The sequence below is a fragment of the Chiloscyllium punctatum genome, chromosome 2 (assembly GCF_047496795.1).
Source record: "Chiloscyllium punctatum isolate Juve2018m chromosome 2, sChiPun1.3, whole genome shotgun sequence".
NCBI lineage: Eukaryota > Metazoa > Chordata > Chondrichthyes > Orectolobiformes > Hemiscylliidae > Chiloscyllium > Chiloscyllium punctatum.
The window spans coordinates 47,376,578-47,403,860 of NC_092740.1; the positions used below are offsets into that span (position 1 = coordinate 47,376,578).

The 27,283-nt window shown below is 41.5% G+C and overlaps 1 protein-coding gene across 3 annotated transcripts in view; it reads right to left on the reverse strand.

Moving 5' to 3' along the window:
- oclnb (occludin b) overlaps positions 1-25,974 on the reverse strand; it is a 44,342-nt gene extending 18,368 nt beyond the window's left edge. Inside the window, exons 1-4 of one of the 3 annotated variants that reach the window (XM_072582100.1) lie at positions 25,889-25,974; positions 11,109-11,226; positions 7,995-8,682; positions 6,419-6,580 (exon numbers count right to left, since the gene is read on the reverse strand). In XM_072582100.1, coding sequence (XP_072438201.1) covers positions 6,419-6,580; positions 7,995-8,682; positions 11,109-11,226; positions 25,889-25,931 — 1,011 coding nt within the window. In that variant the 5' untranslated portion in view covers positions 25,932-25,974. The other 2 variants (XM_072582110.1, XM_072582117.1) reach the window with 2 other exon arrangements.
- Between the last annotated feature and the right edge of the window lie 1,309 nt (positions 25,975-27,283).

The window sequence follows — 27,283 nt, forward strand, 5'->3', positions numbered from 1 at the left end:
AAAAACACTTCTTCACGATCCTATCTACTTTCAAGGAACTATGAACCTGTACTCCAAGATCTCTTTGTTCAGCAACACTCCCTAAGACCTTACCATTAAGTGTATAACAGCTGAGAAGATTTGCTTTTCCAAAATGCAGCATCTCACATTTGTCTAAATTAAACTCCATCTACCACTATTTAGCCCATTGGCCCATCTGATCAAGATCCTGTTGTAATTGGAGGTAACCCTCTTCGCTGTCCACTACACCTCTAATTTTGGTGTCATCTGCAAACTTACTAACTACGTCTTATGCTCGCATCCAAATCACTTATATAAATGACCAAAAAAAAAGGAACCCAGCACCGATCCTTGTGGCATTCTACTGGTCACAGGCCCCCAGTCTGAAAAACAACCTTCCACCACCACCCTGTCTTCTACCTTTGAGCCAGTTCTGTATCCAAATGGCTAGTTCTCCCTGTATTCCGTGAGATCTAACCTTGCTAATCAGTTTCCCACGGGGAACACTGCCGTACGCCTTACTGAAGTCCATATAGATCCTTACCATCTTTCTTAAATACAGTAGTGGCACCATATTAGCCAACCTCCAGTCTTCCAGCACCTCACCGGTGACAATGATTGAAATATTTCAGAGGCCCAGCAAACACTTCTAGCTTCCCACAAAGTACACCTGATCACATGCTGAGGATTTATCCACTTGTGTTTCAAGACATCCAGCACCACCTCCTCTGTAAAATGTCCATATTAAGAGGTCACCATTCATTTCCCCACATTCTGTACCTCCCACGTCCTTCTCCACAGTAAACACTGACGCAAAATACTCGTTTAGTATCTCCCCCATCTCCTGTGGCTCAACACAGGCTGCCTTGCTGATCTTCGAGGGGCCCTATTCTCCCCCAGTTACTTTTTGTAAAAACCCTTTGGATTCTCCTTAACCCTATTTGCCAAGGCTATCTCATGTCCCTTCTTTGCCCTCCTGATTTGCCTCTTAAGTATACTCCTACTGCCTTTATACTCGAAGGATTCACCCAATCTCTCCTGCAGATACATGTCATACGCTTTCTTCTTTTTCTTAACCCAAACTTCAGTTTCTTTAGTCATCCAGCATTCCCTACACCTACCAGCCTTGCCTTTCACCTTAATCCGGTCTCTGGACTCTAGTTATCTCATTTCTGAAGGCTTTGCACTTTCCAGTCGTCCCTTTACTTGCAAACATCTGTGCCCAATCAGCTTTTGAAAGATGTAGAAATTGAGATCAGTGTAGGAAAGTGATAATAATAAAAAAATCTGATATTTCACAAGTAACTAATTTAACAATAACTCTTTCAACCACCTATAGTATAGTTAAAAAGCCCTGAAGCATGCACAGATGCAAAAAAAAATCTAAAGGAAGAAACATTAGGAGCTGCAACAAAACCTGGGTCAAATAAATCAATTTCAAGGAGAATGTTACAGGTGCCAAGTCACAAAAAGATTTAGGAAGGATACTCAGGGGTTAAGGCCTCAATTGCTGAAGGCATAACAGCCAAGAATGGGGCAATGAAATGGGAGAAGCCGATTTCCCCAGAACTGGTGACTCAGATGGCTACATTGCTTGAAGTTGGTGGTTGTATCGATGGAAGAATTGTGTAACAGTGAGAATTTTAAACTGGAGGTAATGGAATGTGAGCAAACAAGCACGATAGTGATGGGTAACAGGGATTTGGTATCAGGAGGAAGAAACCAGAATTTTGGATGAGCTCAAGTTTATAGAAGGTGCGGCAGGGGATGCTGGCCTTAAGAGGATTGAAACAGTTGAGACTGCAGTTCACAAAAGTACGGTTTGGGGTTGTAGCAGCAAATGAGCTGAAATTGAAGCAGAAACAACAATGTTTGAAGAAGTGGGTTCATTTTGTAATGAACGGTGTATGGAGATCAGAGATTCAATTCATTATTGGCAATGCCATAGATTTTTTTTAAAAAATAAGGTCTGAAAAATGTAATTCAATTGTATGACAACTTTTACCAAAAGTTGAATTCATGTTGAAATAAACTAACTCATTAATTTTAGGTCAACAACTACTGTTTTCTGGACTGTAAAACAGTCAGAAGAACCTGTTCTGCTTATGTAATTTAGTACCACTTAGCATGTGAACACAGTCAGGCAGAGGCAGGTGTTAACTGAGAAGTTATAGTTCATTTCATCCTGTTCCAAACGTAATGTGGTTATCAAAGACTTCAAAAGACCTCCAAAACAAATATTAAGAAAAAGACTGGTAAATTAAATTTTATGTTGGGAAGTTATACAAGGACTTTAGTTTCCTATGGATAGCATGCACACATTCCTTTTGGGCATAAAGGAACAATCACACAAATAAACACTGGTGTCAGGTTACAGATTCACCTTCCGAAACTTCCACACCCAGAAACTGGCTCCCTGAAACCAGTTCAGACAGTATTGCACAAAATTCATTTCATCCAGAAACAAGTGTCTGTATTTCAACATTGTCACATTAGTTAAATATATGAAAATAGCACCCACAACTACATGTGCCAAGTACTCCCATGCAATAATTCCAGAAGCAAAACATTTTGTGCAATTTTGGTCAAGGAATGTAACCCTTAAGCAAAGTTAACAGCCCTTCATTCCAAACCAAAAAAGTAAGCTTTTTCTTTCCTCCTGGAGCATCAGAGGCTGAAGGGTGAACTTGGAGGTTTATAAAATTATGAGGGGCATGGATAGAATAAATAGACAAAGTCTTTGCCCTGGGGTTGGAGAGTCCAGAACTAGAGGGCATAGGTTTAGGATGAAGGGGCAAAGAGACCTACAGGGCAACTTTTTCACAGAGACTGTGTTGTGTATGCAATGACCTGCCAGAGGAAGTGGTGGAGGCTGGTACAATTGCAACATTTCAGAGGCATTTGGATGGGTATATGAATAGGAAGGATTTGGCGGGACATGGGCCGGGTGCTGGCAAATGGGACTAGATTGGGTTGGGATATCTGGTCGGCATGAACGGGTTGGACCAAAGGGTCTGTTTCCATGCTATACATCTCTAGGACTCTAAAATTTACTTTTTTTAAAAAAAAGTAAATTCATTTAATCAAACAATATCCTGTTTCTTTGCTCCTCCCTTATAAACAGATGGTGGGCCAAGCCTGACCTATTCTGGACAGAAACCATGACAGTGGACTTCTGTCCAATAGGGACTTGCTCCCTCCCTCACTCTGACAGTTATGTGGCAGAGGGTGGGGGCAGCAGGAAAGTGCTGTATGACATTTGAGGCTACAGCATAAAATGACAAATGAAAATTTAGTTCCTTTTTGCGTGGACACTCTCTCTCCAACAGAAACCAGAGATTCTGGGCCTTTATCTTCATTATTTTTCTACTTATGGCATGAAGTCTGCTGTCTGCCAGCACAAAATATTCAGAAGGACCTCATTATAATCTTTTCTGTCCAATTACCATTCTATATCCCATGATTTTGTCCCCACTATTTTAGGGGAAAGGGAGGACTGCAGATGCTGGAGCTCAGAGTTGAAAAGTGTGCCGCTCAAAAAGTGCAGCAGGTCAGACACCATCCGAGGAACAGAACAGCAGCATAAAAGAACTTGCAGACATTCTGCTATCTTTTAGATAGATTCATTCATTCTGCATTCCCTTTGCCCAACTGGTCATGTTTCAACATGCAATAATGTATTCTTTAAAAAAGGTAATTTCTTAACCATTTTCCAGGGCCAAAAAAGCCAATCTGTTGTTTCAATCTTGCATCAGATAAAAGCACTGAATGTTTTTATTTCAAATCTTAAGCAGAAGCTGCTGGAGAAACTCAGCACATCTGACAACATCTGAGAAGAAGTTCTGAAGGAGGGTTATTAGAATCGAAACATTAACGGTTTCCTACTCCACTGGCATACCTGGAGAAAGTCAGCTTTTGTTTCAGTCTGCGCTCAATTCAGTTCTCCGATGTGTAAAAGTCTATGACTTATCTGTATTTCTTCCATTTTGTGTGGTCCGATCAGACCCAATTATAACTTGGAGATTTCCTCCAACACTCATTCTACTGTTTTAGCAAAACAAAAACCAATGATTTGACCCTCTGAGCTTTCCAGAGTGTTTTGCACTGAAGTCCTTCATTTTATAAAAATTAAGATCAAGTGTGGAGACAATGAAGGGATTCAGCATCCCTCAAGTTGCTAAGTCAAAATCCTGGAAGTCCCTTCCAACAGCACTGTGGATATACCAACACATTAAGCATTTCCTATTTCTCAGGCCCATGGGACTACCAGCACTCGGAAGTTCCCCCCCAACACACACTACTCTTACTGGATCAGTTTCACTGTTTCTTCATTACCACTGGATCAAAATTCTGCAACTCCCTACCGAACAGTATTGTGGATGTACCTAGACCATATGAAACGCAGCGATTCAAGAAGGTAGATCACCATCAACCTTTCCTGGGCAACTTTAGTATTGCCTAACCTATACTGATCAACTACACCCACATATGGATAGAAGGGAAACATTTCATATATTGTGGCTAACATATTTTGTAGTTTATCTTTCTCCTTATGTGTTATTCACATCCAAACAATTCTGACAGGCATTTATTAAACAGGATAGGAAATCTAAAATGTCAGTTCCATTTTCTTCTCCCTAACGAACTCCAGAGTTCAGCTGTGCCATTCCTGTAATTTCTCCAGTGAGAACGACAGCAGGATTTCTAGTGAATCAGGACCTTTAAGAATTTTGGAGATATGAATATAGAAGTCACCACCACGGCCCCCCACACTGCCAGTTTGCAACATATTGAGTTAAAAATTGAGATTATTCATACAGGCAGCAAATCCAAACAGCAGGCTATTTTAACTTTGAACTTATTTAGCATCCATAGGAGTTTGTTAAACTATGGGAGTCACAAATTGACAGATCAGACAGATGCTCTTGAAGGTCTTCCTCAGTCTGAAGTAGTCATGACAGACTTTAAACATTAGCTCTTTGTCTCTCCACAGATGCGGTCAGATATGCCGAGTTTCCCCAACATCTTCTGTGTTTATTTCAAATGCTCTTCAATGGTGGGTAATACTGGAAACATTTTCAATTGCATCGCTGAATAAAACATTATGCATTCCAGATACTTTTACCAAGATGGCTTAGTGATTGGGCAATTTTCCAAACTCTTGCTGCTCACCTCAATAGTGAAAACAAGGTCAAGCTATCACACAGACTCAAAGTCATGGTTCATTTTAGATGATTAGTATGGCATGGTATTTTTATATACGGTACAAATTTCACTTTAAGTTGGTGCATGGTAATGAACCAACACAGTAACCATAGAAACATTCAATGCAACCACAGAAAGTCTTAAAGATCTTGGAGATAAGCCTTTGAAATTAACTAGTAATAGTGCACCATGATTGATAGCCCCGACTGTGACAAGTAAACCACCTGGCTGCGCATTTAGAGTAATGTGTAGGCCAGGCCTGGGAAGGATGGCAGTTCAACTCTTAACTCCAGATTTTTAATGAATGCACATTCTACCATCAACTAAGGTGGGATTCGAACTCAGATCCCCAGAGCATTACCAAGGCCTTTGGAATACTAGTCTAGTGACATTATTGCTAGACCGTACATCACTGAACATTAAAGTAACTCTACAAAAAAAAAACATTTCTGCTGAATATTAAATATTGCAGGTGTGTGTCACATTTTTATAATGCTCACAATAATATTGACACAGGGGTTTTGATTGTTATGGAATTTCACCATGATGTTGGTTTAAAAACATGGAATTTGACAACTCCGTGTCAATGCCACCAAAACTCTCCCATTGGGAGAATTATCAAGATAAATACCAACAGCTGTTAAAACATGGATTTGAAATTCAATTTTGCTCTGATTACTACCAAGCTCATTTCTTAGCCTGCTCCTATCTGACCAACAATGCTATGAGCTATGGCCTAGAGAAGACTTTCTTCCCTCCTTCATTTTTCATTCCTGTTGAACAATAGGAAGGTCCTAGGGTGTCAGAGTCATGATGGTGACGACTTTATAGAAGTCAACATTTCTTGGCAAATTCACTTTCAAATTACTGCTACAAGTGAATCCACAGAAAGCTACACAAAGCACCAATGTCACCTCCATTCAGATCCAGCATGATCATCCACTCAAATAAAAACTGATTTCAGGCTTCTTGCTCCCATCTTAAAAATAAATTGCTGGGCCAGGCATACACCACGTCAGTCAGCTCCTCCCCATCTGTGTGTCGTTACACAATCACTCCCCCAATTACAAAAATAGAAAGTACTGGAAAACCTCAATAGGTCTGGCAGCATCTTTGGAGAACCTAAAAGAAGAGTAATTGGACTCAAAACTCTTTCTTCCCAGGAGATGCTGCCAGATCTACTGAATATTTCACCAAATGCAGAGAGACTTACCCATTCTTCAACATTAGGTGGTGACTCATAATTCATACGATCCTTCTCCCACAGAATGTTCCCTTTACCATATCGCGTGATCTTGCTTCGTGTTTTATAGGCAAAGAAGATGATCAATCCTAAGGCTATTATAATCAGGAATCCCATCACAATTGCAAGGGCCTGGCAAGAAATCAGAAAGAAGTTAAAAAATGAACAAGCCTGCATCAGTAAAATCATTTTTTCTTTTAATTCATTCACAGGATTTGGGTGTCACTGGCCAGGTCAGCATTTATTACCCATCCCTAATTGCCCAGAAGACAGTAAAGTGTCACATTAAATCTGGGGTCACATGTTGGTGAGCAGATTCCTTCCCAAAAAGGACACTAAAGAACGAGATGGGTTTTCTGACCCAGAAAAAAAGCTGTTTTGAAGTCATTATTTCTGAATTCCAGGTACTTAATGAATTCAATTCCATCATCTGCAAGGGCAGGATTTGAACCCAGGTCCCCAGGGTCTGTGGATTAGTAGTCTAGCAATAATACCACTAGGCCATCATCTCCCCTGTGAACTAGCACTGTTGTAATGTTATTAAAGAGAATGGAAAAATAAGTCTATGTACTAACAACTTCAGTATTTTAGGAAGGTTAATGTTATAGAAATGCAGTTCACTTTTTTGAAAAAAAACATTTTAATTAGTTGCAACAGAAATGTTGTTTGACTACCAGTATAAAATAGTCTGCATAATTTTGTATGTAAATATTGTTTGAGAAATTACTAAATCATTTTGAAGAGAATTCTGATCAGAACTGCCAATTAATGCTAAGCACTTGCATGATTTAAAATATAGTGAACAGCTTTCAGATTCATTGGCAAGAGTTCAATTATAAATGGTTGTCTATTTTATATAGAATTTTCTGGCTGTGAATTTACCTTTAAATCAAAATTTTACATAGTATGCATTGCTTTTTTTTTCATTGCTCAGCTTAATATCCAACATGAGAAGGTGCTCGTGACAGTCCAAACCACTAAAAACGAATCAGGCAGAGCTAATCGAATTGTTTTCAAAGACCTTCATTTTCTATACATTGAATAGTATCCTTTCTAATCCAGAATGTTTAAAAGGAATGATGCGCACGATTTTCATATTCTGTCAGCTTTGTATTATTTATAGTATAGATCAGAGTTTATATTATTTCACTAATTAACCATGCTGAGACTTGTATTTTTGTAGAGCTAAAACTTAATGCCAATATTATTTTGAAGTCAATAGATACACTGTTGGATCACAACTGACTAAACTCCACGCACTGCAGCAGCAATTTGTTTACCTATTTAGGGAACTATAGGTCACAAATTGATTTTGTTCCTAACAGCCTCAGTACAAGAACTATTTATCCTATGTGCTCTAAATGAAGGGTCCTATCCCAACTTCCTAGATTACTTCACTAAGTACAAAGAAAAATTTAATATATTTAGACTCCAAAATATTTCAATGCACACCCAATGTCTAGTGTGAACTGCAGCTTAAATATATAAAACAAATTTAATTGAGCACATTTACTAATCACATATGAGGGACACGTAAAATACTTGCCTCTTGTGGTTCTACTACGCAGTAGTGATAGAGATATTGATTTGTGAAGACACCAGTGGTGGATGGGATGTAGAACTGGTTGCAGAGAGTCAGTAACTGATTGTAGAACACTGATCCAGCAGCCTGTGCGGTTGGATTTACTCCCATGATGTAAACTATCGTAGCCACAAACATTATAAAGCCAACGACTGCACACAAAATCATCAGAATTAAATAGAACTTCCTTGTTTTTGAAAAGCTGGCCCTAGAAACGAGTATAATAAAGACAACCAAAAGTGCTATAAAACTGACAGCAGCTAATGCGATCATGAAGCCTTTGGCAGCACGCGGGTCAGTGTAGCCACCTCCATATCCATATGCTCCAACTCCAGCACCATACCCATAGCCTGTACCAGATCCATAGCCTGTACCAACACCCCCATATCCTCCATAGCCTCCATATCCCATGCCGTTTCCTACCCCCATCCCTCCTCCATAATAGTCCATGTCCCAGGGTAAGGTCGATGCCACGCATGCAAAGATTCCGACGCTCATCACAATGATAATAATTGCTAAAATTTTGATAATTCCTGGAGGTGAAGTCCATTTGTAGAAGTGCTGTGTTTCATCTGGATAATAAGAGCCAGCAGGCTGGGATCGTATCTCGCCATCATATAGATCCTTGCTGGGTGCATAGACTGAACCATGGCTGTAATTGTAATAGGAAGAAAGAATTAATACAATGCAATCTGTACATACTCACAACAAAATGACTGCTATTCTATAAAATGTTTATTTCAGCACAGTACAACATTTATAAGTATTCTAAAAACTAGCAATGGATTAGTGAATCAGGAGGTGCATTATTTAAAAATGGAACGTTCAAGTCTGCACAGCTGCTGTTCATCATGTGGTAAGGGTAAAAATCGCCATCGTGCATCTCCTCCTCTTCCATAGAGATGTTTGTGCTGGAGTATCCTTAAGTCATAAGATATACAGCACAGAAACAGACCCTTTGGTCCAACCTGTCCATGCCAATCTAGTCCCACCTGCCAGCAACTGGCCCATATCCCTCCAAACCCTTCCTATTCATATACCCATCCAGATGCCTTTTAAAGTTTTGCAACTGTACCAGCCTCCATCACTTCCTCTGGCAGCTCATTCCATACACGTACCGTGAAAAAGTAGCCCATTAGGTCCCTTTTAAACATTTCCCCCCTTCATACTAAACCCTCTAGTTCTGGACATCCCCACCCCAAGGAAAGACCTTGTCTAATGCCCCTCATGATTTTATAAACCTCTGTACAGTCACCCCACAGCCTCCAATACTCCAGGGAAAACAATACCAGCCTATTCAACCTCTCCCTATAGCTCAAATCCTCCAACCCTGCCAACATCCTTATAAATCTCTTCTGAACCCTTTCAAGTTTCACAACATCCTCGCAGAGGGAGCACCCACTGTTCCTCCACCACAGATAGAGGCCAACTGACCTTCAAGTTCGCACCAATTCTCCAAAGAGCATCCCACTCGATCTCCACATTTACCACTGTTAACCAACCTAGTTTTCACACGACTGAGAAATTTAACATAATCAATCAATCCACCTAACCTGCACATCTTTGGACTACAGGACAAAACAGGAGTATTTGGAGGAAACCCACACAGACATGGAGAGAACATCAAACTCCACACAAACAACTGCCCAAGGCTGGAAATGGACTTGGGTCCCTGGTGCTGTTAACCACTAAGTCTTTGGCCACCACGGTTTTGTTTTGTTTTTAACTACTTAAGAGTTATGGTGATTTTGTTTGTGGGAAGGTTGTACAGTTGCATGTGATAACATGTCTGTGTAGAAAATAAACTAGAAAAAGAAAAAGAAAATTGCCATAGCCTGAGCAGTCCATAGGCCTACCGTGGGAAGAGAGAAGATCACTGGTGATGGTTTAACCTGAACGTCACCAAGCCTCAGGTGAGAGACGAGGTTGAAGAGGGACCTTCACAGAGCTTAAAAATGTGTTGCTGGAAAAGCGCAGCAGGTCAGGCAGCAAAGGAACAGGAGAATCGATGTTTTGGGCATAAGCCCTTCTTCAGGAACCCCTGAACTCTTATAAGAGGATCAGCACAGTACAGGAACAAACCCTTCAGTGCCCTATGCCATTCAAAACTAATCACATCTGCTTGCACATCTCCCTTTATTCCCTTCCTGATCATGCATCACCTAAATGCCTCATAACTATTGCTATAGTCTCTGCTTCTACCACCCCACCGCCCTATGGCAGCATGTTCCACACAACTATCTTGTCTCACACATCTCCTTTAAATTGTCACCTCAAAAACAATATCCCCAATCCAGGGGGAAAAAAAAAAGACTCTGACATTAGACCCTAACCATATCTCTCAGTTCTATGTACTTTTACCAAGTCAATAGGATTATTATTAGTTACAGGTACATTATCTGTGCAATATAGGTACTACATAGAATATTGTTGAATTATTTTATTACTATTGTTCGTTACTAATAATGAGAAGAATTAAAAACCTCTATCAGTTAAATTTCTATGGCAATTCGTTTTAGTGAGTTGCTAATAATTGCTGGTGGAATTAAAGTTCATCCCACCTTGCTTTTCACTTGTGAAAAAACAAACTTTATCCTTTCCCAATGGTTTACTCGATTGATGGGACTACAAACCCTGAGGTAGTGAGTAACTCAGCAACACGTACCAGGAAAATTCCAGATCGAATTCACACCTAATTCAAACACATTAAAGCCTTTGTGGCCTGAGAAGGAGGTCTGGGAACACAGTCACCCAAGGTTTCCATTAATTCATTTAGAAACCTGTCTGTACACTTACAACAGACAAAAACAGAGGTAATGGTGGTCACTGTCTACACCTCTTCACACAAAGTTGAGCCAAGTGGAAACTAGAGTGGAGATCGGTGGGATCTCGCGTACCTTACCCCAACACCTTCAGGAAATGAGGAAAAGGAAAACCATTTGAAACATTGTATTCAAAAAAGTCTGAATTATACCACCTTTAAAAGTAGAATCGACGATGATTTTAAGAATTGCAAATTAAACGGAACAGAAAGAAATTCTCACAAAGAAAAGCCGAGTTGTGACTGGAGATACTCACTTGTATTCACTGCCGGAGTGGTAAGGAGGTGGGCTGTCGTACATTCGTCCCGACATTTTGTTGGGTTTAAATCCTGTGATCGCGCTCTTATCTCTCCGAACTCCAATTCCACTCAAACCTTAACAAACACCAGACATACAGCATCAGAATCAAATGATCGAACCCCCTCTAATTTACAGACACAGACACAAACACAAAAGAATGCCTAACTTTAAATCCAAGTCAACAATTAGTAATAACAAGTCGATTTTTTTTAAAAGTGGACTATAAAACCACGACGATCAAACACTGTGATAGGCTGAAGAACATTGAAACATTAACCAAATCTTCTTCTCAATGTCTGTGTTTGTAGAAAAGTTGGGTCGTCTGGTGACTTACCGCTTTTGCTCAGCCCGGGGAAACCTGCTCAGTGTGAAACCTGACCTGCCCACACAGCGAGAGCAGGCAACCCGTCCACCTCCTGCTGACTATAGGCTACAGAGCCGCCGGCACCTCCCGGGGGGGGGGTGAAGTCAGTCATAGACAGACCCCACCCTCCTTCACCTCACTACACACCAACACAAACACAAACAATATTACAATCCTGGTTAAGAGCCTCATCTGATTCGAAACTTGCAACTTTGTAATCCCACCTTTATATTAAAAAAAATTCAGCTGTCGCTAATTGTCGACTTGGAGATTGAGGTTAGGCATTCTTCTCTATGTGTGTGTGTAAATTAGGGAGGCTTTGTTGATTTGATATCTGATCAGATATCAAAAACAATTAAGTTGTTGCATTTCCTTTATAAATCACCTAACAGCCGTATTCATATCTATATCGGTTTGATATATTATTGGTCATTCCGATAGGCGTACAATGCTTAGAAAACATCCAGTCTTGTTATTTAAACTGATGTTTCCTTCGTCTTATTTTGTTATTTCTCTTTAAGTAGCATTTATTTCGCAAGTTTTAAGTGGCTGCAGTACAGGTGTAGCGATAAATAGGTACTTCCCCCACAAGAGACAGAGACTATGTGTAATGCCAATGACTCAATGCTTTGGAGTTATTTGTAAATAGAAACTAGGAAGCTCGGAAATCCACGTGATCAGCGCACGCCCTACTCTCGAGAAAAATATCTTTTGTCTAAATCATAGCCCCCATTATAAAGGAAAGTTGTTGCCGGGCGAATTGACCTCCATCTTGCGAAGGTTAAACCAATACATCCACCTGTTCAAGATAAAAATCGATCGTTCTGTCAACAAGGATATTAATTGGGATGACCCTAGTCAGAAGACACATATTCATACGACTGGAAGGATGTTGTTAAACTTGAAAGGGTTCAGCAAAGATTTACACAGATGTTGCCAGGGCTGGCGGGTTTGAGCTTTCGGGAGAGGCTGAATAGGTCAGGGCTATTTTCCCTGGAGTGTCGAGGCTGAACCTGATAGAGGCTTGTTAAATCATGAGGGGCATGGATAGTGTGAATAGACACTTTTTCCCCAAGGTGGGTAAGTCCAAAACTAGAGGGCCTAGGTTTAAGGTGAGAGGGGAAAGACTCAAGACGGTTCTAAGGGATGTTTTCTTTCCAAACAGAGGGTGATACATGTATGGAATGAGCTGCCAGAGGAAGTGGTGGAGGCTGGTACAATTACAACATTTAAAAGGCACCTGGATGGATATCTGAATAAGAAGGGTTTAGAGGCATATGGGCCTAGATTAATTTAGGATATCCAGTCAGCATGGATGAGTTGGACTGTTCTGTACAACTCTATGGCTCTATGACTGTAATCATCAAAAATCATAAGACAGCAGGTTATAGTCCATTAGGGTTACTTGAAATTGCAAGCTTTTGGAGCTCCACTCCTTCTTCAGGCGTGTAGGAGCCACGCTCCAAAAGCTTGCAATTTCAAATAACCCTATAATCTATAATCTGGTGTCTTTTGATTTTTGACTTTGTCCACCCCAGTTCAACTCCAGCATCTTCACATCATGACTGTAAATATGATGAGGGATATGTGAGATTATACATTCTGGCAGGAGGAAGAGAGGAGCTGAATATTATTTAAGTGGAGAAAGAATGCAAGAAGGTCCCAGCACTGCAGGACCATGAGTGAATCCATGAATCACAAAAAGGTTCAATCCAGATTCAGTGGGTAATAGGGAAGGTAAATGCATTGTTGGCTTTTATTTGAAAGGGGTCGAGATTGTGGTGCTGGAAAAGCACAGCAGGTCAGGCAGCATCCAAGGAGCAGGAGAATTGACATTTCAGGGATAAGCCCATCATCAAGAAATTTATTTGCCAGGGCGTAATCACAGATTTCTGGTTCCCTGAAGTTGACCGTTGTCATTTCACAATGGATATGCAGTCCCTCGACACATTCCTTGACATGTGGGCAATTCAGTTAGTTTTCATACACCACTTCCCTCCTTTATCCCCAAGTGAACTTCTAAGCTTCTCCTTTAACTTTGCTCACTTCCTCCAAACAAAATAGGTTGCTCAATTCCTTTAATCTGTGGTCAAAGTGGCACACGGCACCCTGGAAGTTCCTGCACAGGATGAGTGTCGGTCAAACTGTTTGTGATTTTATAAAAGTGGGAGATTTTGCTAAAACTGTACAAAGCACTAGTTAAACATCACGCTGGAATACTGTAAAGAAAGTTGTAATGACATTAGAGGCAGCCCAGCACTGGGCTGATACCAGGGAGGAAGGACTGTCCTATGAGGACAGGCTGAGTAGACTGGGCCTGTACTCATTGGTGTTGAGAAGAATGAGAGGCAACCTTATTGAACTATAAAAGAATCCTAAAGGACTTGACAGGGCATATGTGGAAAAGTTGTTTCCACTCAGAGGAGAGCCTAGGAGCAGTGGTCATAATCTCAGAGTAAGAGGTAATATATTCAAAACAGGGTTGAAGAGGATTTTCCCCAGAGCATATTGAATCTGTAGAATTGTTTACCACAGGGATGTCAAGAGTGGGTTGTTAAATATACTGAAGGCTGAGGCAGACAGACTTTTAATTGATAAGAGAATCAAGGATTATAGGGAAAAGGTGGGAAATTGAAATTGAAGATTATCAGAAAGAACCGTGGATGCTGGAAATGTGAAACAAAAACAGTACGCTGGAGAAACACAGCAGATTTGGCAGCATCTGTAAAGATAAATATTTTAAAGATTTCCGGTTCCCTGAAGTTGACCGTTGTCATTTCACAATGGATATGCAGTCCCTCGACACATTCCTTGACATATGGGCAATTCAGTTAGTTTTCATACACCACTTCCCTCCTTTATCCCCAAGTGAACTTCTAAGCTTCTCCTTTAACTTTGCTCACTTCCTCCAAACAAAATAGGTTGCTCAGTTCCTTTAATCTGTGGTCAAGGTCGCACACGGCACCCTGGAAGTTCCTGCACAGGATGAGTGTCGGTCAAACTGTTTGTGATTTTGTAGCTACGCAAAAGGCATTTAAGAGGCCTGTGCATCTAACTGCATAGGCTGTTCAAAACAAGAAAATAAAGGAGGGAATACAGCGTAGGAGGTAGACAACGTTGGCCGAGCCACGTGAGTACCTGCCCTGTACATGGTGGGTGGTGTCTCTATGTGTAATGGAAGTATCCATGTCGATTCTCTAACATGTCTTGCAGTGGTTGCCATGATAGGGTTGTGTGATAGAGTCATAGTCATAGAGCTGTACAGCATGGAAACAGAGATCGAAGTTGTCCTAAAGGCAGGGTAGTTTGTTGCAAACAATGGTCTGTTTAAAGTTTGGTTGTTATTTGAAGTCGAGTAGTGAAGGTTGAGGGAAGATCTTGGCGAGATGCTCATTGTCATTGATAACGTGTTGCAGGCTGCGAAGAACATGGCATAGTTTCTCTACTCCCGGGAAGTACTGGATGACAGTATGATGTCAGGACAACAACAGCCAATATTGTCTATCTCATACGCTGCAGGCAAGGATGCCCCGAGTCATGGTATTGTGATGAAACCACCTATACTGCCACCTTTAATAGTTTATGGAAAGATAAATTCGGGTTTCTCTGCACCTGAACACCCTTTGGAGTAGTTCCCTTTGTTCAATGCTATTTATTTCTGTTCTTTCCACCATAATATATAATTTTCACTTCTCCATTTTGAACACAGCCACCTATTCACCCACTTCACCAACTGGTCAATATCTTTTTGAAGTTCTACACTGTCCTCCTCTCAATCTCCAAATTACAGTTGTAATTTGTTCAATTTCACAACATTTAACATCGATCCCTGCAATATATGTTCAAAATCATTCATTTAAATTAGGGAAAGCAAAAGTCCCAATATTGACTGCTGGCTAACTCCATTACAAACCTTTCTCCAGCTTGAAAGATATTCATTATTCATTGCTGTCTATTTCCAACAATCAGAAAATTTGTAGCAATGTTACTACTGTCCCTTTTGTTCCATGAGGTCTAACTTTTCTCACAAGTCTGTGTGTGCCACTGTATCATCAAACACCTTTCAGAAGTCCATGTATTCTACATCAATAGCATTACCCTCACCAACACTTTTTAAAATTTAAAAATATACTTTATTCATGATAATCATCGATAAGTACGAGAAATATTCTAAATCAGTTCTGTACAGTGTAAAGAAAGAAACACAAACGAAATATTGAAATTTTGACTTTTCTCAGAACTTCTCTGCAGTTGCAAAAGCAAAGACATTTTCTAATTATGCAGGAGTCTATTTATACTCAGTCTAACAACTACACAGACCCTCGTTATACTTTGGCAAAAAGACCTTGAATGGTGGTTTTTTTTCTCCCCTTGCGCCTTGTCGACAGCTGCCCGAAGCCTTAGTGTGTCCCTCAGCACATAGTCCTGGACCTTAGAATGTGCCAGTCTGCAACACTGGGTCAAGATCAACTCTTTACACGAGAAGACAAACAATGTTCAGGCAGACCAAGAAGCATCTTTCACTGAGTTGATGGTCTTCCAGGTGCAGTCAATATTTGCCTCGGTGTGTCCCCCAAGGATCAGTCCACGGAGCATCGTCCCCCAGATCTACTTTGCAAAGGGATATTCCAGAAGGAAATGTGTGACAGTTTTCTCACCAGTGCAGCTGCTTCCGCAGCAATGTAAGGTGGTGGACTGAGACTGAACGTGCACCAACTCTCTCAGTTACATCTTCTAAAAAATCAGCAAGTTATTTAAACAAGTCACTCCTTCAGAAAAACAAGTCAAGCCTCTCTAATGAACGTTGGACTATAGATGAATGAAAAATGACCATATTGAAACATACAAAATTCTTAGAGGACTTGACAGGCTAGATACGGAAAGGCTTTGTCCCCAAGGGAGACAGTCTAACACCAGATGGCATAATGCCTCAATGAGGCTCTCTCATTTAAGTCACAAATGAGAAGGTATGTCTTCTTTCAGAGTTTAGTGAATCTGTGGAATTATTTACCACAGAGGGTTGTCAAGAATTTTTAAGGGTTTTTAAGAATGAGGTTGACTGATTTTTAATCAGTTAGGGAACAGAGGATTATGGGGAAATGGCAGGAAAGTGGACTTGAGGATTGTCAAATCAGCCACGGTCTCATTGAATGGTGGAGCAGATTCAATGTGCAGAATGGCCTACTTCTGTTTCTATTTCTTATGTGATGATTAATTCTATCTGAATTATTGTTTTTAGAAGTTTACTGACTACCAAAGGTAAAGTGACTGGTCTATAATTCCTGGGGCTTTCCTTACAAATCTTTTCTGAAAAATGTTTACAATCCTCCAGCCCACTGGTAATACCATGCCCACCCCTTCCAACTCACAACAAGTCCATGGAAAAGTGGAAGATTGTAGCCAGTGCCTGTCCAATTTCCACTCTCATCTCCTTCAATGTCCTTGGATGTATTTCAACTGCTTCTTGTACCAACAACTTGTCTGAGATCTTTTCCTTTTCAATTTGAAGCCCTCTAGTGACTGAGCTTTCTCCTGTGCTCAGTTCAGCTGCTTCCTTGGTGAAATATGCAAAATATTAATTTAATAATTCAGCCACACCAATGCATCCATACATAAATAAGCTTTGTGTTCCCTGATCAGAGCAACGGTGTTTGTTTAAAGCAAAAATAAAAGAACTATGGATCCTGGAAATCTGAAACGTAAACAGAAATAGCTGGAGAAGCTCAGCAAGTCTGGCAGCAACTGTGGCGAGAAAGCAGAGTCAAGGTTTCAGATCCAGTGTCCCTTCTTCAGAACGGGTTAGAGCTAGGTTGTATGTATGGTGAAGACAGGATGAGGAGAAGGAGGGAAGGACTAAACAATGAGATGAACCCAGAGAGAAAACTGGGCACACACAGGGAATGAGAACGGTTAGCCTAGGAGAAAGAAAAGCTGCTAATAGAGACCATTAGTTGGTAAAAATGGTTTGATTGTGCTGAAAGTGGCCCATGTGATGACATGGCTTGGTGTGTGGGGGTGGGAGAAGGACATGGAAGAAGATGGTCAGGCCCTAAAGTTACCGAATGTGAACATCCCCAGAAGGCTGCAGGGTCCCCAAGTGTAAAATGAGCTTTTCCAGCTCGCACTGAGCTTTGCTGGAGCACTGCAGCAGCCCCAAGAGAAAGATGTTAACTGGGGAACACAGTGGTGTGTTGAAGTGACAGGAAACTGAAGCTGGGGGTCATTTCTGTTAACAGAAAGAGGGGTCCCATCACGCAGCTGTACCCCGCCCCCATCTCTGTTTTGTCTCCCTAATGTAGAGGAGACTATATTGTAAGCAGCAAATACAATAGATTAGATTGAGTGAAGTGCAGGTAAATCACTGCTTCACCTGGAAGGTGAGACTGGGATGTTGGAATAGTGAGAAGGAAGTAAATGGTCAGGTGTTACACCTTTTGCAATTGCAAGGGAAAGTGCCATGGGAGTATGAGCAGATATTGGGAGGGAAGGAGAAGTGGATCAAGGTAGTCTGGAGGTGTTATGAAGATATGGGTGTACTGTACCTTTAAGAGAGTTAAAAGCTAGCAGAACTACCTGACACAGCTCCAAGGGTTCTGAATAAGGTAATAATGTAGCACTTGGTTGAAAGCTAGATTAGCTGGTTGTCTGGAAATGACAAAATAAATTCGAATTAAGCCAAGCAGTTTATACCCCAAAAAATACCAAATTCCAATCAAGTTTGAATTTAGTATATTGACAATGTTAAAAGCCAATGACAAAATCCGATGCACTGGGGATATAAGACTGGGGAAAATTGAACAATTGGAAGGAGAACTGACAAGCCAACAACATCTGCAGACTACCCAGAGAATAGCTCTCTTAACGGTACCTTTACAGATCAGTAACCTATGAAGCAGAAATCTCTAAGAAAAGGAAAAGAAGATTCAATGTCTGGCTGGTTTTTTAAAAGTTGAATTTTGGTAAATCTTAATCAGGGACGGTTTTATCTGACTAATATTGTAGAAGGGGAAGGTAAAAGATAGTTTAGATGAAGGAGTTGTAAATAGTTGTTAATTATTCTCTGTTTTCCTTTATAAATAAAGTTGTTACTTTTACTTTAGTTCTCGAATTTTCATAGATTACTGCACGGGAAAAATCTTTTCTGTGTTGCTGGTTTAAATTAAGCTGCAGGGTTTACCCTGTGTCAAAGGGACCAAGGTGAAATGTGTGTCTGGTGGTGGTATCCTGACGGAGGTGGCAGAAATGACAGATAATGATCCTTTGGATGTGGATGCTGGTGGGATGGTAGGTGAGGATAAGGGGTACCTTACTGCTGTGAGAGGGAAGAGAAGAGGTGACAGTCATAGTGCAGTAATAGGTTGGACCCAACTTAGGGTCCTGTCAATCACAGTGGTAGTAATCCTCAGGTGAGGAAAAGGTGGACATTTCTGAGATCCCCCTGTGGAAGCTGAGACCAGATGCAAAATAGATGGAGTAACTGTTAGAATAGAAGGAGTCTTTACAGGAAGCAGGGTGTGAGGATGTATAGTTCTGTGGCAGCTGATCAGTTTTTGTGGATATTGCTGGCTAGCCTATCCCCAGAACTGGAAACAGAGATGTCGAGGAAGGGAAGGGAAGAGTCAGAAATAGACCAGGTGAAGGTGAGAGTAGAATGGAAATTGGAAGCAAAATAGATAAACTTTTCTAATTCTGGACAAGAGAGGGAAGCAGCGCTGATGATGTCAGCAATGAACTGGAGAAAGAGTTGTGTTCCACTTACCCCACAAAGAGACAGACATAACTGGGGCCCAGGTGGGTACCTATGGCCACTCCCATGACCTGAAGAACATGGGCAGAGTTAAAGGAGAAGAGTGTCCATAGCGAGAACGAGCTCAGCTAAGCAGAGGAGTGTGATGGTGGATGAGGACAGGTCAGACCTTTTTTCCAGGACCAAGTGGAGAGCTCTGAGTCCACCCTGGTGGGGGATGGATGTGTAAAGGGATTGTAAGTCCATGGTAAAGAGAAGGCAGCTGGAACCTGGAAACTGGAAGTTATGAAACTGACGCAAAGTGTCTGAAGAGTCGCGGATGTAAGTGGAAAAGGGACGGTGCAAGGGGATGAAAAAGTCAAGTCGTAGTCAGAAAAGATGAGTTCTGTGGGGAGGGTACAGGCAGAAACAATGGGTTTGGCTCGGCAATCCTGTTTGTGGAATTTGGGGAATATGGAGAGGAGGTAAAAGTGAGCTATGTGGGGTTGGGGAACCAGGAGCTTGGAAGTTGTTGGATGTGCGGGGTGGGGAGGGGGAGTTCACCAGATGAAATGAGATTAGTCACGCTGAGCAGAAGGCAGCTGGCTAGGCCAGCATTTATTGCCTATTCTTAATTCCATTGAAACTAGGGCAGCACATGGCACAGTGGTTAGCCTCACAGCCTCACAGCGCCAGAGACCGGGGTTCAATTCCCACCTCAGACGACTGACTGTGTGGAGTTTGCACATTCTCCCCGTGTCTGCGTGGGTTTCCTCCGGGTGCTCCGGTTTCCTCCCACAGTCCAAAGATGTGCAGGTCAGGTGAATTGGCCATGTTAAAATTGCCCGTAGTGTTAGGTAAGGGGTAGATGTAGGGGTATGGGTGGGTTGCGCTTCGGCGGGGCGGTGTGGACTTGTTGGGCTGAAGGGCCTGTTTCCACACTGTAAGTAATCTAATCTAGTCATCTGCCTTCTTGAACTGCTGCAGTCCTTGGGGTATAGAGACACCCACAGTGCTGTGTGGAAGAGTTCCAGGATTTTTGAATCAGCAACAGTGATAAAACAGCAATACAATTCCAAGTCAGGGTGACATGTGACCTAGAAGGGCCTGTGAACTGAGCCCTGCAGTCAGCACCACAGTGAAGTAGATTAGATTCCCTACAGTGTGGAAACAGGCCCTTCGGCCCAACCAGTCCACACCAATCCTCCGAAGAGTAATCCACCCAGACCCATTTCCCTCTGACTAATGCACCTAACACTACGGGCATGGCCAATTCACCCAACCTGCACATTTTTTAGACCGTGGGAGGAAACCAGAGCACCCGGAGGAAACCCACGCAGACACAGTGAGAATGTACAAACTCCACACAGACAGTCTCCCGAGGCTGGAATCAAGCCTGGGACCCTGGTGCTGTGAGGCAGCAGTGCTAACCACTGAGCCACCGTGAATTTCCCACTTTTAAAAAATTAATTCACAGGATGGGAGCCGTTACTGGCTAGGCCAGCATTTATTGCCCATCCCTAAATGCTCAGAGAGCAGTTGAGAATCGACCACATTGCTGTGGGTCTGATGAGTCACATGTAGGCCAGACCAGGTACGGATAGAGACAAAAGAACTGTAGATGCTGGTATCCAAAGTGGATAAGCAGGAGGCTGGAAGAACACAGCAAGCCAGGCAGCATCAGAAGGTGGAGAAGTCAATGTTTTGGATATAATTCTTCTTCAGGAATTTGAATTCAATTTTAAAAATCTGGTATTAAGAGTCTAATGGTGACCATGAATCCATTGGTGTGTTCTTCCAGCCTCCTGCTTGTCTAATTTGGATTCCAGCATCTGCAGTTTGTTGTCTCATTCCTGAAGAAGGGTTATTTCTGAAATGTCCACTTCTCCACCTCCTAATGCTGCCTGGCTTGCTGTGTTCTTCCAGCCTCCTGCTTGTCTACTTTACACTAGGTAAGGATCACAGTTTCTTTCCCTCAAGGGCATTCATGAACCAGATGGATTTTTCCAACAATCAACAAAGGAATTATGGTCACCTGATGGGATTTGAACCCGGGTCTCCAGAACATTACCTGGGTCTCTGGATTAACAGTCCACTAATAATACCGCTAGATTGCCTTGCCTCCCTCAGTCAGTATCATAGTGAGGCGGTCTGGGAAGAGTGTCATTCAAATTGGTGTAGTGAGGCAGTCTGGGAAGAGGGTCCCTCAATTGGTATCTTTCAATATTGCCACGTGTGTAAGAACATAAAAACAAGAAAAAAGACAATGATTTTGCTAGGATTGCACTATAACTCCCCAAATAGTCAGGGAGACATAGAGAACTATAGATGCTGGTATTCAAAGTGGATAAGCAGGAGGCTGGAAGAACACAGCAAGCCAGGCAAATATCGGAGAAGTGTAAAAATAATAAGGTAATAATAACATGGGGTTTCAATCTCCCCAATATTAACTGGGATAGACAAAGTGTGAAAGGCTGAGAGGAGGTAGAATTCTTAAAATGTGTCCAGTACAGTTTAAGCCAGTGTGCAAAGGTCCTACAATAGAGGAAGTGGTACTGGACCTAATTTTAGGAAATGAAGCCAGGGTGAGTGGTAGATGTAGCAGTGGGAGAGCATTTTGATTATCGTTACCATAATTCATTTAGATTTAAGATATTTATGGATAAGAACAGCAATGGAGAGGGAGTAAAGGTTCTGAACTAGAGGCAGGCCAATTTTAATAAGGTAAGACAAGATCTGGCAAAAAATGGACTGGGTAAAGTGAGGACTGCAGATGCTAGAGATCAGAGTTGAGAGTGTGTTGTTGGAAAAGCTCACCAGGTCAGGCAGCACCTGAGGAGGAGAATCGGCATTTCAGGCATAAGTTCTTCATTAGGAATGGACTGGGAGCAGTTACTTGCAAAAAAATCCACATCAGAGTAGTGGGAGACATTCAAAAGAGTAATATGAGTGTGCAGGGCTAACATGTTCCCATAAAGGTGAAGGGTGCGACCAAAAAGTGCAGAGAACCCTGAATGTCAAGTATAGTACTTAACTAGATAAAGAAAGAAAAGATTATGGTAGACACTGAATGCTCAAAACAACAGGTATCCTAGAGAAAATGCAGGGAGTTTCTTCAAAAGAAATTAGAAGAGTGTTGAGAAGATATGAAAAACAAACACTGGAGTTAACATTAAAGAAAATCCAAAGGCATTTTCTAAGTGTATTAGAGCAAGAGAATAATCAGGGCGAGAATAGGTCCCATTAAAGTTTAAAGGTGCAATCAGTGTGTGTGGAGCCAGAAGACAGACTTTATCTGAGTGTTTTGCATCTGTGTTCACTGTAGAGAAGGGTGGTTTTGGTTTAGAAATCACCACTGTCATCTGAGCTCAGGACAAGAGGTAAGTAAAATAATACAAGAGAGGAATAGAAAAACGATCAGAGCAGAGAACTCCCTGCTCAAGAGCCTTACTCTGTGGCCATCTTAACAACATGATCTCTTCCCAAATTATACATATGAAGAAGTAAATATATATTGGTGAAGAGTTTCACATACTTCTGCATGGTGGAGACACCACTTTACAAAAGCCTATCTGGAGAACTCAGGGTGCCTGACATCGTTTGGGAATTCTGGTCCAAGGTGAGGTCCAGAAGCAAATAACAAGCATAAGTTTACAACAAGTTTCACTGCCTTCTTACAGTTGCAAATCTTAGCCCAAGATGAAGTCCAATGTATGAGCAAAGTCCCTGATATTAGTATTATTCCAGAAAAACATTTCCAGGTGGCTCCATGTAATGGCCCATCATGATAGTTCTTACAAACAATTTAGTGTCACGTGGTTACCTTTCAGTCAAAACAGATTGCTTTTGCTTTAAGCCTATTTTCCATGTACTTTTCCACTTTATTTCAATTGCTCATTGTCATATCCAATTAACCCTTAATGATTAACCCTTAATGGTCTGGTTTGTAGATATCATTTTTAAGCCTACCATTACGAGGGTGGTACTGTAATATGCTTGAGAGAGAGAGAGAGAGAGGGAGAGAGAACATTTATTGTGGTTTTAGCAAGCTTGAAACTGAATAAATTCCAAGGCTCAGGTGGGATTTATCCCAGCCTGCTGAGGGATCCAAGGGAGGACATTTCAGGGGCTCTGACATTAATTTTCAAATTGTCTCTGGCCGCAGGTCCCAGAGGACTCTACACAGCTGATGTGGTCCTATAATTCAAGAAAGGTGGTAGGGATAAACCACAAAAATGCAGGCAAATGAGTCTAAAATCTGTAGTAAGTAAATTATCATCGAAACTAATTGAAAAATTTCTAAGGGACAGAATTAATCTCCACTTCGAGAGGATTAATTTAAGGTAGTTAGTTATGGAAGTTGGAGATCAAACATTGATTAATTTTTCAAGGGGATGACTGGGTGTGTAGAAGAGGGTAGTGCAGTTGATGTAGTCTACATGGACGTCTGTAAGGCTTTTGACAAGGTCTTGCATGGCAGATTGGTTAAGAAGCTAAGAGCCCATGGGATTCCGGGCAATTTGGTAAACTGGGTCCAAAATTGGCTTTGTGGCATGAAGTAGAGGGTGATGATCAAAGAGTATTTTTGTGACTGGAAGGCTCTGGTGACCAGTGGTGTCACACAGGGTTCGGTGCCAACTCTCTTGTTATTTGTAGTGTACATTAATTACCTAGATATGAATAGGTGTGATCAGTAAGTTTACAATAGACATGAAAATTGATTATGGGGTAATTAGTGAGGAGGAAAGCCTTAGACTACAGGATGATATAGAGGGACTGGTCAGATGAGCTGAACAGTAGCAAATGGAATTTAATTCTGAGAAGTGTGAGATGATGCATTTTGGGTTGATTAAAAAATTAATGGTAGGATCCTAAGCAGTACACAGGATCACAGGACCATTATGTGCATATCCATAGATCCTTGAAGGCAGCAGGATAGTTAGATAAGGTGGTTAAGAGGCATATGGAGTTCTTGCCTTTCTTAGTTAAGGCATTGAATTAAAGAACAACAAGGTTATGATAGAACTTTATATAACATTAGTTAGGCTGCAGCTGGAGTACTGTGTGCAGTTCTGGTTGTCTTACTGTAAGAGGATATGCTTTCACAGAAACAGTGCAGACGAAATTCACCAGGATGCTGCCTGCGGTGAAGTAATTCAGCTCTGAAGTGAGACTAGATAGGCTGGAGTGGTTTACTTTAGAGCAGAGAGGTATCTGATTGAGATGTACAAAGTTCAGAGGAACATAGTGTACTTGGAGAGAAACCTTTCCTCTTTGCAGGGTCAATAACCAGGGGACATAGTTTTAAGGTAAGGAGCAGGAGGTTTAGCAGGGATTTGAGGAAGCCCAGAGGTTCTGGGTATCTGGAACTCACTGCCAAAAGAGGTGGTGGAGGAGAGAACCCTCAAGACATTTAAGAACAATTTAAAAGAGCACTTGTAACACCATGGCATACAAGGCTATGACCAAGTACTGGAAAATGGGATTAGAATAGTTGAATGATTGATGACTAATATGGAAATGATGGGTCAAAGGGCTTCTTTCCATGCTATAAAATCTCTATTACTCAGTTATATGGGAACAACACCACCTGCAAGTTCCCCTCCAAATCACTCACCAGCCTAACTTGGAAATGTATCGCCGTTCCTTCAGGGTCACTGGGTCAAACTCCTGGTATTTCCTTCCTAGTGGCATTATGGGTCAACTTACAGCTCATGAACTACAACAGTTCAAGAAAAGTTCACTACTTCACCACCACCTTCTCAAGGGCAACTAGAGGCAGGCAATAAATGCTGACCCAGCCAATGATACCCACATACTGGATTAGTGGTGCTGGAAGAGCACAGCAGTTCAGGCAGCATCTTTTGTCTGGGGAGTGACTACCTCTCTGTAAGTCCTGTCAATAACCCCCTCTGCCTCCTGAATGATCCGAAGTTCATCCAACTCCAGCTCCAGTTCCCTAACATGGTTTTCGAGGAGCTGGTGTTGGGTGCACTTCCCACAGATGTAGTCAGCAGGGACACTAGTGGTGACCCTTACTTCCCACATTCTGCAGGAGGAACATTCCACTGACCTAAACTCTATTCTCAATATTCTAACTTTATTAGTTCTGAGGTTGCATTAACTATCAAAGTATTTCAAATCCTTTTCTGATTTGTCTGATGTTTGACTTATCTCTTGGTGAGGAATAACATCATCTGCTTTACTTCCAATTGTGCATGGAAGAGGATTTCCTTATTTAGCTTCTATCTTACTATCCAGTTCAGAAGCTATTCCATACCTCAAGAGTTGTTTTCTCCACAGTGTCTGACTTTGTATTCGACTTGGCTCATTTCAGAAATTAAACCATCCTAGCTCACTATTTCTGATGTCTTTGCATCCTAATGTGATTATGTACAAGTAGTTCTCCTATAACACTGGAGTTGCATTCTAGCGAAACTGGGCTTAGTAGAAAATTGCTTAAAAGAAATAATGGAGCCTCTGGGAAAAGTGGGGTTGGGGCAGATCAGCAAAAAAATCACTCACGATTGCTCAAAAAGCACCTAAACGCCTAATGCAATGAAGGTTGAAATCATATTATTGAAACAAAAGTAAATTTAACAGAGTACATTTAAAAAATGTAAGAAAGCTGCTCTCTGTACAGTACCTCTCACAGAAAGCTGCTCTGTCAGCAGCTGACATCGGTGCATGCACAGAACGGCACGAAGACTAGCACGGACATCACGTACGTGTGGAACGGCGCAGACACTGATGCATACACAGAAAGGCAGAGATTTCAGTGTTCACATCAGCACATGCGCAGAACAGAACATGCAAACTGATCCCCGCTGGAATCACACTATTGCCAACAGAGCTAAGCGGTCTTGAAAACACTGTTCCTTAATTCTTCAGTGACGTTTTAGCCAAATAGGGCTGCCAAAATGCGTGTTATCCCAGAACTACCTGTATTTTACTTTCGTTAAAGATCTTTATTCTGCAGTAATGGCAGTTCTTCAATACTTTGCTGCTAGAATGAAGGCTTTTCCATGCTTTGGAGCCTTGCTAATGCTCCTGCTGTGATCTCTTCCTCTGGTGAGAACATTTCTATGTTAGACCAGAATAATGTACTTCTCTAAATTGATCAAATCTTAACTGCTATAATTAATTTCTTTTGTGATTTCCTCAGCTGTCATGTCCTGGAATATACGGGGCTTCTCTTATGGCCCCCACAGTTCTCTTTTCCCAGCCTTGCTCTGTGATATCCTTGTACTGTGGCAATAACACCTGATTGAAGCTGCATTTAAAACAAAAGTATTGTCCTTTAAGCCTAAATTCTGTTTCATTCAGGACTTTTCCAACTGTCCGAGGGACATTTAGCTTTAACTCACATAATCCTCAATGTTTGGCTGGCTCACCGACTCAACTCAGACTCAGGACCAGTTGAAAGACCACTGCCTCATGGTAGAGGGAAAATACAGTACTTACCGGAAATCTGAAATAAAAACAGAAAGTGCTGGAGAAACTCTGCAGTTCTGGCAGTTCTGGTGGAGACAGAAACACAGTTAGCATTTTGTGTCCAATCTGACTCTTTGGAATTGAGAGGAGCTGGAAGTCTCAATATGCTCATGACAGAAGGATGAAAGGAGTAAGTGCAACAGATGGTAAGTGTGCCTAGAGCAAAAGATAAAGTGAAAAATGAGTGATAGAGATGTAAAACAGATGTAAAAGGTTGCCTTGAAAAGGAGTAAATAGGTCTGCCCTGCTGAAAGCAATGCCAATAAGACACAAACTAGACACAAACTTCCCCATCCTGGGGAAGGGTGGGGTTCTAAGAAAATGGAGCTTAGAGATCATACACTGAATTTGTGGAACTCAAAATTGGGTCCTAGAGGGTGTAGCAGAAGATGAAATGTTATTCCTCCAGCTTGAGTTGAGCTTTGTTGGAACATGGTAGCAGGCCAATGACAGACATGCGAGAAGGGCAGCAAGTTGGATTATTGAAATGGCCAGTAACTGGAAGGTTGGATCATTCCTATGGACATTCCTACTGTGTCATGATGCA